General features: G+C 43.6%; 1 protein-coding gene across 1 annotated transcript; it reads right to left on the reverse strand.

Moving 5' to 3' along the window:
* Positions 1-4,482: 4,482 nt before the first annotated feature.
* LOC137639630 (endocuticle structural glycoprotein SgAbd-2-like) lies at positions 4,483-7,913 on the reverse strand. The gene is made up of 4 exons (XM_068371891.1): positions 7,810-7,913; positions 7,539-7,628; positions 4,932-5,204; positions 4,483-4,781 (listed from the first exon to the last, which is right to left on the reverse strand). The coding sequence occupies exons 1-4, from the start codon at positions 7,911-7,913 to the stop codon at positions 4,565-4,567; spliced, it is 684 nt and encodes a 227-aa protein (XP_068227992.1). The 3' UTR covers positions 4,483-4,564.
* Between the last annotated feature and the right edge of the window lie 4,435 nt (positions 7,914-12,348).

Here is a 12,348-nt window from a genome sequence, read left to right on the forward strand (position 1 = left end):
CTGTTGGATGGGGCACTGCGTGGGGCAGAGCGGGCAGCTTCCTCATCCTCGCGTCTTGCCTTTTCGATCTGGTCGAGGACGAACTGGGGAATGGGGTGGGGGAATTCGGGTGCCACTGGCAGGAAGGAAGACTGGGGCTGGAAGCCATTTTCGTCAGCGACGAAGGTCATCTCGAACTGTTGGCCGTCGGGGAGGGTGAAGCTGTGGAGGAGGAAAAGGAAAAAGTAATGAGAAAGTGGCCAAAAGGAGACAAGAGAATGTGTCTCAGTGTGTTGTTTTCTCTTATTGAGTTGAGTTGAGTTGAGTGAAGGAAATGGATGGAGCATTGAGAACAGACAGACAGACAGAGAGAGAGACTTACGAGATCTTTCCGCTTTGAGCGACGGCTCCTTCAGCACTTCCGCTGTCGATGGCAGAACCGAATTCCTCGCGTTGGATTCCGTCTTCGGTCTCAATGGCGAAGTTGTAGCTGGATGCATCGTCAGACATTTGTCTGTCATCGCGGAGGATAGCTGGCACTTCGGCGGAGCTGACGAAGGATCTCTGAGCGGGGGCGCCGTAGGAAGGAGCGGGTTTGTCGGGCCTTGGGGCGGCCAAGGACACGACGGCCAAGCAAGCGAAGATGATCTGGAAGAGAGATGATAATTGTTCAAGTTTGCAATGTAGTTAAAAGAGAAGTTAGAAGATAAAATACTCAAATTCTTTTCATTGAAAACCATATGATTTAATGAAGTTGAATCTAGAATGGACCCAAGATCGGTATAACAAAGATGTTAACTCTTGAGCAATGTTTTCTTGAAAGGACTTGGGCGATCGCGTTTCTTACCAGCTTCATATCTGTGGTGGACTGAGTGAGACTAGTGGTTTGCTTTGGTCTCACAGTCTTTATATACCGCCAGGTGAGCCCTTGGAAACTAGGTCATGGTCATTCAAGGTTGGCAATAAACTCCTCCCATCGTAAGTCCGTTTTTTCTCTCTCTTTTAGGATGCCTGGGTGACTTCTTTAAAAAGCTTTATTTGTAACTTTCTTTTTGATGTTTATAACACAACTACATGAATGTTTTTTAAACCCGTGGTTTTGTAAGGAATTTCTTCTATTGGTGTTTTGAATGTTTTTAGAATACTCTTATTGATCCATTCCAAGATCTGGTGTGGGCCAAATCTTTTCTCATATTTTGAGGGAAGATATTAACTTAATTATGTCACTTGGTGTCAAAAGGAATCATCCTCTAACAAAGTATTTATTAGGTTATAGTTTTCTTTATTTCATTATTTATTGTGTTTGTTTTAGAATAAGTAAGCTGTTGGGAGATCTAAGGTCTAACATTCCAATTTGAATAAGAAGTTTTAGGGGTCCAGTTTAACTAGATTTGTATCTCTCTCTCTCTCTCTCTCTCTCTCTCTCTCTCTCTCTCTCTCTCTCTCTCTCTCTCTCTCTCTCTCTCTCTCTCTCTAAAGTAACTAATACTATTTCAACGGGTTAATATTGATGTTAATTGGTATAATTTTACTTATTTGGTCGTCGATTATTATTATTATTATTATTATTATTATTATTATTATTATTATTATTATTATGATTGTTATTACTGTTGTTTATAATAATTTGTTAATTTTGTAATATTCAAGATTTCCCTTTCAGTAAGGTCTACCTTTTTATTTTTTTCATTCAATTTTCCCATATTTTTTTCTTCGTCTGTGACAGGTTAGATATGATAATGTTCCCAAAACCACAAAGGAGAAAATATATTATTTGAAAGTTTCTTTTAATTTGATCATTATGATAAGGTACAACGTTGATTCTTATACTGATAAAGTTGTTGTGGTTCAATTAAAGTGGGCTATATGCCACCCTTGACTAGTACATTTAGTGTCCCACGAAAGGAAACGAAGGGCTTAAGTTGTTTTTTTGAGGAGTTTTGACAACAGAAACTTAATTTGTAACTTGAAACATAAGTTTATTTCAATAGACTAAAATTTCACCTCGTGGTTCTTCTATGAACTTGTGGATTTTATTATCTTAATGTTTTGGGCATACATGTTATGTAAAGTTTCTCTCTCTCTCTCTCTCTCTCTCTCTCTCTCTCTCTCTCTCTCTCTCTCTCTCTCTCTCTCTCTCTCTCTCACGTTTATTTTGCAACAGGGTTTAACTTCACCCTTTAATTTTACTTCTATTCAAACTTTTTCTGTGCAATTATGGATGAAACCATTGTGCATTAATCCTACACAGTGCTTGCTACTTTATTCATTTACATGGAATTCTCACCAGAAGAGTATCAAAACTCTACACATTTAGCACTGTTCACCTCTTATCTTCCCTGCACTCTTACAGATTTTGGTAAAACAAAATTGGAGGAAATATTTAGATAGGGAAATTTCTTTTTGAGAAGGTTGCAAAGAAAATTTGAGCCGGAAATGTTTCAATATGTTGCTGGTTGTGATCAAGCATTTTCGTATCTTGAGGCCTAACGATGACATGGTTGGCATCGTATCGAAGTTATTCATATTTTTCGCTATTTTCCTCGTATCTGTGCTACACTCCTCCAGTTTCTTGAAATAAAGACTATTTTTCCATTAGGTGTACTTTTCCACGCAATTATTTGGCCCTCCCGTAATCTCTTTTTCCCACTTCTTCCCTACAATTACGAACTTTTCACCCATCTATCGTCCCTCTTTCTTTCCACAATACCAAGCCATGTCAATTCCTACCGTTTTTATTATCCACCTTTGCTAGCGCTCCTACCACTTTTCATCTGACTAACAATGCATCTCACGAGCGCATTTGTTTTCATTTTTTACATGAAAATCTCAATTTACCTACATGATAAAGTTACCCCGTAGGTGGTTATGCCCTCAGTGCACCTCAAATGGTGCCTAGTAGACTTAAAAGCACTTTGGAGGTTATGATGAAATCATTCTTGTATTTAACACATACAGGGGTGAACCTCTGATGAGTGCTACTAGGGATAACAGAAAGCAAGTAAGAGCAATAATCCAGTATTGGTTCAGAGATGACTCAATTATAAAGCATATCCTGATAAGCTTGTTCGTTTCATATAACGAGACAAAGGCTGACGTGACTAACCATCTTGCTGTAAAGACGCTAAGAGTAGAACAGCACATTACACAAACTGATCATAACGTCTTCATAGCATTGAAGACTTACTATACCAGGACAATAATCATGAAGAAGCAAAGACGATGTTTACATACTGGGCTCTCTCGGCTTTGCAGCGAAACATATTGGATGTATTGATGGTTTTCTTCTCCCAAGTCACAGATTTCCTATTGTTAGTCAAAGCAAATTATGATCTCCTGCTGAAGAACACACACCATTTCCATGTCCTCAAGGGTTATTGGGATAGAGCCAATATGGAGAGCTATAGGGATAGAAAGAGCAAAGGCTTTGTCAGCTTATGTTAGTTATCTGGTGTTAACAATACTGAACAGTTCTTTTGAATAGGTAAAGCAACATGGCTGCAAGTCTACATGAAGACAGATAAGAGATGTAATTCGCTTTCTGTAGATGCTTTCTACAGAGGCAGAAGTAACTGAAATTATGATGTCCACTCTAGCTAGCTTCCTCTGTGCAGCCGAGGCTAATTCCTCACAGACTACTATACCAGGACCCTCTGTGAACTGCGATGGCATATCCTCTGCAAGTAGAGAGTGATTAGCTACCAATGGAGCTCTAACATAACATTTCCTAAAAATCCATATCCAAGCCTAAGTGCGGGGACAAGACCATCATTGCTCTGGAGGATCGTCAGTTGGATCTCCTGCAGAATATGGCTACCACAAGGAGTAAAATGGCCAGCTGAAAAACCAGCCATGGCAGATGCCCTTCCAGTTCCAAAAACCATCATTGCTATTGCTAACTGCTAATACAAAACAGACTGTTCTTCTGCAAGATGATCTAGCAAAAAACTAAGTTTGTGTCTGAATTTAGCTTATTTATGTGTATACCATTGTATTCCTTGTTCCTGAAGATGATGGCTTGGCTGCCAAAGTAATATTTCTAGGTTCTTAAGGTGAAATATTGATAAAAACCTTTTATTGTAAGGCAGCCATTTTGCAAAATCGAGGATGGCTGCTATATAAGTATCAGAGCAAATGGAAGCATTATTTTTTTTGATTGTTGATGGTTTCCATAAATATATAATTTTGATACTCTTCACAAATTTCTATCAAAAAACATAGTGAACCCGACTACAATGAAGTTCTTTCGACTAAAGATAATGATTATTTAAATTTTTTTCTCGTTCCAAACATAATCCCACTATTTGTTTCGTCAAGGATAATTTCAAACATAATATATACAAAAATTGTTTTCATCAAACTAGAAAATAAAACTTGTTATTGTTGGATTGTATATCCTCATATAAAAATAAAATACTAGAAGTTGTTGAAGGTGACAAACTAATAAATAAATCATCATTTTTATTTACATAATTTACAATGAGCAAACCAGATGCTGGTTGTTCAGAATAAATATCAAGGTTAAATAGGTTTCGGTAATTCGAGTTTAAATCGATCGTTGGTAATCACTGAGTGATGAAGCTGTTCAAGGGGCTTGGTAGCTGTTGGATGGGGCACTGCGTGGGGCAGAGCGGGCAGCTTCCTCATCCTCGCGTCTTGCCTTTTCGATCTGGTCGAGGACGAACTGGGGAATGGGGTGGGGGAATTCGGGTGCCACTGGCAGGAAGGAAGACTGGGGCTGGAAGCCATTTTCGTCAGCGACGAAGGTCATCTCGAACTGTTGGCCGTCGGGGAGGGTGAAGCTGTGGAGGAGGAAAAGGAAAAAGAAATAAGAAAGTGGCCAAAAGGAGACAAGAGAATATGTCTCATTGTGTTGTTTTCTCTTATTGAGTTGAGTGAAGGAAATGGATGGAGCAATGAACACAGACAGACAGACAGACGGAGAGACTTACGAGATCTTTCCGCTTTGAGCGACGGCTCCTTCAGCGCTTCCGCTGTCGATGGCAGAACCGAATTCCTCGCGTTGGATGCCGTCTTCGGTCTCAATGGCGAAGTTGTAGCTGGATGCATCATCAGACATTTGTCTGTCATCGCGGAGGATAGCTGGCACTTCGGCGGAGCTGACGAAGGATCTCTGAGCGGGGGCGCCGTAGGAAGGAGCGGGTTTGTCGGGCCTTGGGGCGGCCAAGGACACGACGGCCAAGCAAGCGAAGATGATCTGGAAGAGAGATGATAATTGTTAAATTTGCAATGTAGTCAAAAGAGTATGTAGACCATAAAATACGCAAATATTTTTCATTGAAAGTCTTAAGATATAATCAAGTTGAATCTGGAATGGGTCCAAGATTGGTATAACAAAGGTGTTTCATCTTGAGCAATGTTTTCTTGAAAGGACTTGGGTGATGTAGTTTCTTACCAGTTTCATATCTGTGGTGGACTGAGTGAGACTAGTGGTTTGCGATGGGCTCACCGTCTTTATATACCGCCAGGTGAGCCCTTGGAAACGAGGTCATGGTCATTCAAGGTTGGCAATAAACTCCTCCCATCGTAAGTCCGTTTTTTTTTCTCTCTCTTAGGATTCCTGGGTAACTTCTTTAAAAAGATTCATTCGTAACTTTCTTTTTTATATTAATAACACATCTACATGAATATTTTTAAAACCAGTGTCATTCCAAGGAATTTCTTCTATTGGTGTTCTGAATGTTTTTAGAATACTCTTATTGATCCATTCCAAGATCTGGTGAGGTCCAAATCTTTACTCATATTTTGAGGGAAGATATTAACTTGATTATGTCACTTGGTGCCAAAAGGCCTTATCCTATAACATAGTATTTATTAGGTTATAGTTTTATTATATTTCATTATTTATTGTGTTTGTTTTAGAATAAGTAACCTTTTGGGAGATCTAGGGACTAACATTCCAATTTGAATGAGAAGTTTTAGAAGACCAGATTTGTATCCATCTCTCTCTCTCTCTCTCTCTCTCTCTCTCTCTCTCTCTCTCTCTCTCTCTCTCTCTCTCTCTCTCTCTCTCTCTCTCTCTCTAAAGTAACTGAACTAATTTCAAGGTGTTAAAATTGAAGTTAATTAGCGTTGATATTTTAATTAATCGTCTATCATTTAAAAATTATTATTATTATTATTGTTGTTATTTTATTATTATCATTATTATTAGTATTATTTTTATTATTATTGTTGTTGTTGTTTTTAATAATTTGTTGGCGTTTTAATATTCAAAGAGATTTCCCATTCGGTATCGTCAACATTTTTACTTTTATCATTCAATTTTCCCATATTTTTTAGTCGTGTGAGACAGATTAAATATGTCGTTCCCAAAATCATAAAGGAGAAAATATATTATGTGAAAGTTTCGTTTAATTTGTGCTTTCTGGTAAGGTAAAACGTTGATTCTTATATTAATAAAGTACTTGTGATTTCAATTATAGCGGGCTATATGCGACCCCTGACTAGTACATTTAGTGTGTCCCACGAAAACCAACGAAAGGTATTAGTTGTTTTTAGAGAAGTTTTGACAACAGAAACTTAATTTGTAACTTGAAACAGTAGTTTATTTCAGTAAACTAATTTTCACCTCCTGGTGCTTCTATGAACCAGTGGATTTTATTATCTTACTGTTTTGGGCATACTTGTTGTGTAAAGTTTCTCTCTCTCTCTCTCTCTCTCTCTCTCTCTCTCTCTCTCTCTCTCTCTCTCTCTCTCTCTCCCACAGACACCCACGGTTATTTAGTAACATGGTTTAACTTCACCCTCTAGTTTTATTTCTATTCAAACTTTTTCTGTCCAATTATGGATGAAACTGTTGTGCATTAGACATACACACTGCTTACTGCTTTATTCATTTACATGGACTTCTCGCCAGAAGAGTATCAAAGCTCTACACATTTACCACGATTCACATCTTATCTTCCCTGCACTCTAAAGTTTTTGGTAATCCAAAATTGGACGAAATATTTAGATTTGGAAATTTCTTTTTGAGAAGGTTGCAATAGAAAATTTGAGCCTGAAATGTTTAATTATGTAGCTGGGTGTGATCAAGCATTTTCGTATCTTGAGGCCAAATGATGGGGCGATCGTTACAAGGTTGGCACCGTTGGACGCTCCAGCTTAGAGGAAATGTTATAGTGCAGGTCACGGTCAATTGATGGAAGGGGGCATGTGCTAGTTTGTGCCAAATGTGCTGTAATGGATTATCTTGTTGTTAGTCCTAATGAAGAGATAAGAGCCAACAGTCCCAAAATCGCACACATGTAAAACTTGTTGAACCTTCATCTTTTGGGGTCGGCGTATCTGATGGAGGCACATAGCGCCCACCTTGAGTATTTTACTAGTGAGCTATAACCGAGGTAAAATTTCAATTTAACCTTCCACTGTCAAAATGTACACCACTCGATGCGACTTGGAGAGGAGCACAATGGTGCAAAACCCATTTCCATATCTTGATTAGTATAGGAGTAATGGGCAAAAAACTAAGTGCCAAAATATGACCTGGCCTTAAGGGTCACTGATTGATCCAGAACCTTAAAAGTGAGTATCAATACTTCATTTCGTGATACCCAATACGCTCATTTTTATCCCGAGCCTCTAGCTCAATTAGGGGCCAAACACGAGTGGGTTTCTGATTAACACCCCTGAAACATAGGAAGAATCCAAATAGGCAACATTGCAATTGAAAAGAATGACACACTCTTTGTATCAATGTTGGTAGACCAGAATAGCACATGATGTAAACTGATCAACATGTGTTCAGAGCAATGAAGACATGCTATACCAGGAAAATAATCATGAGACCCAAACATACTCCTGATATACCAGGCTCTCCCTTCATCGCAGTAAAACCCATCTGATGCACGTATGGTTTTCTTCTCCCTAGACACAGATATCCTATTGTTAGTCTTAGCAAACAATAATGTCATGCTGAAAAATACATCCATTTCCATGGCCTCTGGGGTTATGATAACAATGGAAAATCTTCTTGTATAGTCAAAGCAACATGGTTGCAAGTCTACATAAAGGCAGCTAGAGATATAATTCATTCTCTGTAGATTCTTGAACAGAGGTAGATGTGGAAACTATTCTGCCACTGTGGCTAGCTTCACCTGTGCAGCCTACTTCCCCAGAGACATCTACATCAAGACCCTCTCTGAACTGCGATGGCATCTCTTCTTCTAACATATGGCAGAAAGTGACAAGCTACTCTTAGAGCTCTGACACATGTCCTATAAATCCATAATCAAGCCTAAGTATGGGAACAGACCAGCATCGCTCTGCAGTGTACCAACCGTGTGTCACACAATTGTACATAATTATTTTGTATATATTATGCTTTTATCTGCGCTCTTCCCTCGCACTAAAAAGAACCTGAATGATCATGTCTCCGGTTTTGCTCTGTAATATTGTCTGTCTCTCGAACATGTTATGTCCTGTTGCCTTGAGGTTTTGTATATAAGGGAGAGTGTTCCTTAATAAACAACTCAGTTGATTGCATCCTGCCTTTGAGTTCACAACCCTCTCTCGGCCAGTCACATTGGTGACCCCGGAAGTCGACTCGCTCCCACCGCCTTCCACCCCCACCCCCTCGCCCCTTCATCGTTGGTACTATGACGGACTCTACGGCAGTTGGTGCTGCGGCCGCTCCATTCAAACTTTCATCGTTTGCCAGCGGAGAGGCGTTTGCTTGGTTTCAGCGCGCAGAAGTCCAGTTTCGTATCAGGGACGTGACTCGCTCAACCACCAAAGCGGATTATGTTCTCGCGGCGATACCCGAGGACACCTTCCCAGAAATATCCGACTGGCTTTGTGAACAAGGAGACACCCCAATAGCGTATGACGCCCTCAAAACATACCTTTTGCAGCAGTACTCGCCGTCGCCAGCTGCCCGTATAGCAAAGCTTTTTCAGCTCTCGCAACAACTGTTGGGGGGACCAAAGGGCTTCGCTTGCCCTCAGGGAGATGACCAGTATCGCCCGCCTTCAACCTGCCGCAGACGGCTCTTCTCGTGAGGTGAACCTACTTCGTGCCCTTTGGATACGCCGTTTACCCGAACCTGTACGCGCTGCCATACCCAATGTCGATAGTTTACCCATAAAGGACTTGATGACCAAAGCCGACGCCCTTATGAACAGCCACTTCTAGACCTCCATCAACGCCTCCACCCCTGACGACAAGGATGCCTATTCAACGTCAACCGAAGCTGACATGAATGCCGTAGGACATACACGCCTACCCCGTGACGTGCCAAAGCGGCGACAAAGCCGCCCACCACCCACCAATCGCTCGCGCCCCAACGAACGACTTCTACAGCCACTTACTACCTCCCATCCGCCGCAGGTTTGCTACTACCACTTCAGATTCGGGGCAACCGCGAAGAAATGTGCCAAGGATTGTCAGTGGCCAAAAAACGTGTAAGTAGGCCATCGCTTGTGGCGGTGGCCTCCCATGTTTCTAATCTTTTCTTTTTACAGGATGCAGGAACGGGCGTGCGATTTTTAGTAGACACGGGTGCTTGTCGTTCTCTTTTGCCAAGGAAACTTTTCAAGGCAAGACATAGTCTGTCTACATCTGGCGACGTCCGCTTGGTAGCTGCCAACGGATCTGCGATACCCACCTACGGTTACGAGAACCTCACATTATCGTTCGGAAACGGTAAATTCAATTGGAAGTTTCTCGTTGCTGACGTCACAATGCCAATCCTCGGTGCGGATTTCCTCTCTCATTTCCACCTTCTGGTCGATGTCGCCCACCGACGTTTGGTCAACGCAGACTCGTACTTGTCGACACCTCTTCAACCCGCCCCCTCTAACCTCGCTCTCCACATCAGCGCACCCACGGATGCCTACGCCCACCTCCTCACGTCGTACCCGGAAGTTTTCCGTCCAGAACTTCGCCAAACGCCCACGGTTCCTGCCAAACACGGTATTTATCACCATATCAAGACGACGGGACCCCCAGTCTTCGCAAAATTCAGACGTCTGGCACCGGAACGATTGGCAGCCGCCAAACAGACGTTCGCCAAAATGGAGGAAATGGGCCTTTGCCAAAAGGCCTCCAGCCCATGGTCGTCACCCTTACACATCGTTCTGAAGAAAGACGGCTCCCTCCGTCCGTGCGGGGATTACAGGCGGCTGAACATGCAAACAGAACCGGATCACTACTCCCTCCCAAACATTGCCGATGTGACCTCCTACCTGCACAAAGCAAAGGTTTTCTCTACGCTCGACCTCCTGAAGGGGTATTATCAGGTGCCTATGAACCCAGAAGACATCCCCAAGACCGCCATCACCACTCCGTTTGGTACATATACCTTCAATTACTCCTGTTTTGGCCTTCGTAATGCTGGGGCAACGTTTCAACGTCTCATGGATGGCATCTTAGGGGACCTCCCTTTCTGTGTATGTTATGTGGACGACATACTTGTGTTCTCCTCCTCAAAAGAGGAACACCTCCGTCACCTGCGCATCGTGCTCGACCGCCTGCAACAAAACGGCCTTGTAGTCCGGTACGACAAGTGTACCATTGGCGCCAACGAAGTGTCGTTCTTAGGGCACTGTATCACTCCTGAAGGAGTCCATCCCCTCCCTGAGAAGGTAGCAGCCATTCAGAACTTCCCCGCGCCCTCGACCGTCAAAGCTCTGCAGGAATTCTTGGGCATGATCAACTATTATCACCGTTTTCTGCCAGCCATTGCCGCCACTCTTGCTCCCCTCTACGCCTCCCTCAAGGGCAAGCCAAAAGGACCTGAAGTGGGGTCCCCTTCAAGAAGCAGCCTTCTGCAATGCAAAGAAGGCCCTATCAACTGCTGCGGCTCTCACTTTTCCTATCCCACACGCCCCTCTCCTTCTCTCCACCGATGCCAGCGACGACGCTATTGGTGCAGTACTCGAGCAGGTGGTCAAAGGCTCGCCCCGCCCATTGGCCTTCTTCAGCAGAAAACTGTCCAAGGCAGAATCGGGTTATTCTACCTTCGATCGAGAATTGATGGCGGTGCACTTGGCTGTCCGTCACTTTCGCCATTTCTTAGAAGGTACGCCCTTCGTCATTCGCACAGACCTCATGCCTCTGGTGCACGCCTTCACTCGACAGTCTGACGCCTGGTCCGCCCGTCAACGTCGACATCTCTCCGCCGTGGCTGAATACAATTGCACCCGCCAATACGTCCCTGGGAAAATGAATCCCGTTGCCGATGCCCTGTCAAGAAACACATTGGCTGCTGTTCAACTGGGATTGGATTACAACGCCCTGGCTGAAGCCCAACGACAGGATCCAGAGTATCCAGCTTGTAGGACATCCTGCACGTCCCTCCGTTGGGAAGACTTTCCCCTCGAAGACTCCAACACCACCCTCCTCTGTGACGTCAGTACTGGTAGACCGCGACCTTGGATTCCTGCTCCCATGCGCCGTCAGGTGTTTGATTTCATTCACGGCCTTTCACATCCCTCGTGCCGTTCTACTGCACAGCTGCTGAAGGCAAAGTTCATTTGACACGGCATTTCTAAGGATGCTAAGGATTGGGTCCGCGCCTGTACTTCTTGCCAAACTTCCAAAGTACATCGACACACGGATTCAGGAGTGGGCAGCTTTCCTCAACCTCAGCGTCGTTTCGCACACATTCACGTCGACGTTGTAGGCCCCCTACCCACATCACAAGGACATCGTTACCTGTTTACCGTCATCGACCGCTCCACTCGTTGGCCTGAAGCCATTCCCATGGAAACTGCAACGTCCGCCTCATGTACATCTGCCTTACTCTCTGGATGGATTTCAAGATTTGGTATCCCTGAGCATATTACTTCTGACAGGGGAACCACTTTCACCTCTTAATTGTGGACGTCATTAGCGAATCTCCTGGGCATCCCCCTACATCAGACAACGGCCTACAACCCCGCTGCCAATGGAATGGTTGAACGTTTTCATCGCACCCTCAAAGCAGTTTTGATGTCCCGCTGCAAGGATTGCAACTGGTTTACTCAGCTTCCCTGGGTCCTCCTGGGACTAAGGACCTCTCCTAAAGACGCCCTCGACGTCTCGGCAGCTGAAATGGTGTATGGCGACCCGTTGGTCGTCCCTGCCGAATATTTTCCTTCTACAACCTCCTCCGACGATCTCCAGCGCATACGTCACGTCGTGGGAAAATTTACTCCGTGCCGCCAGACTTACAAGCCCCCAGCGAAGCATCACATACCAACGGACTTGCACTCTGCAACGCACGTCTTCCTGCGCAACGACACTAGCAAGCCACCACTAACGCCCCCTTACACGGGCCCTTTCCTTGTGATCCGACGCAGTCCGAAAGCATTCCTACTAAACATTCGGGGCAAAGAAGACTGGGTCTCCATTGATCGTCTAAAACCT

This window comes from Palaemon carinicauda, chromosome 1 (assembly GCF_036898095.1).
Source record: "Palaemon carinicauda isolate YSFRI2023 chromosome 1, ASM3689809v2, whole genome shotgun sequence".
In the NCBI taxonomy this organism is placed as follows: domain Eukaryota; kingdom Metazoa; phylum Arthropoda; class Malacostraca; order Decapoda; family Palaemonidae; genus Palaemon; species Palaemon carinicauda.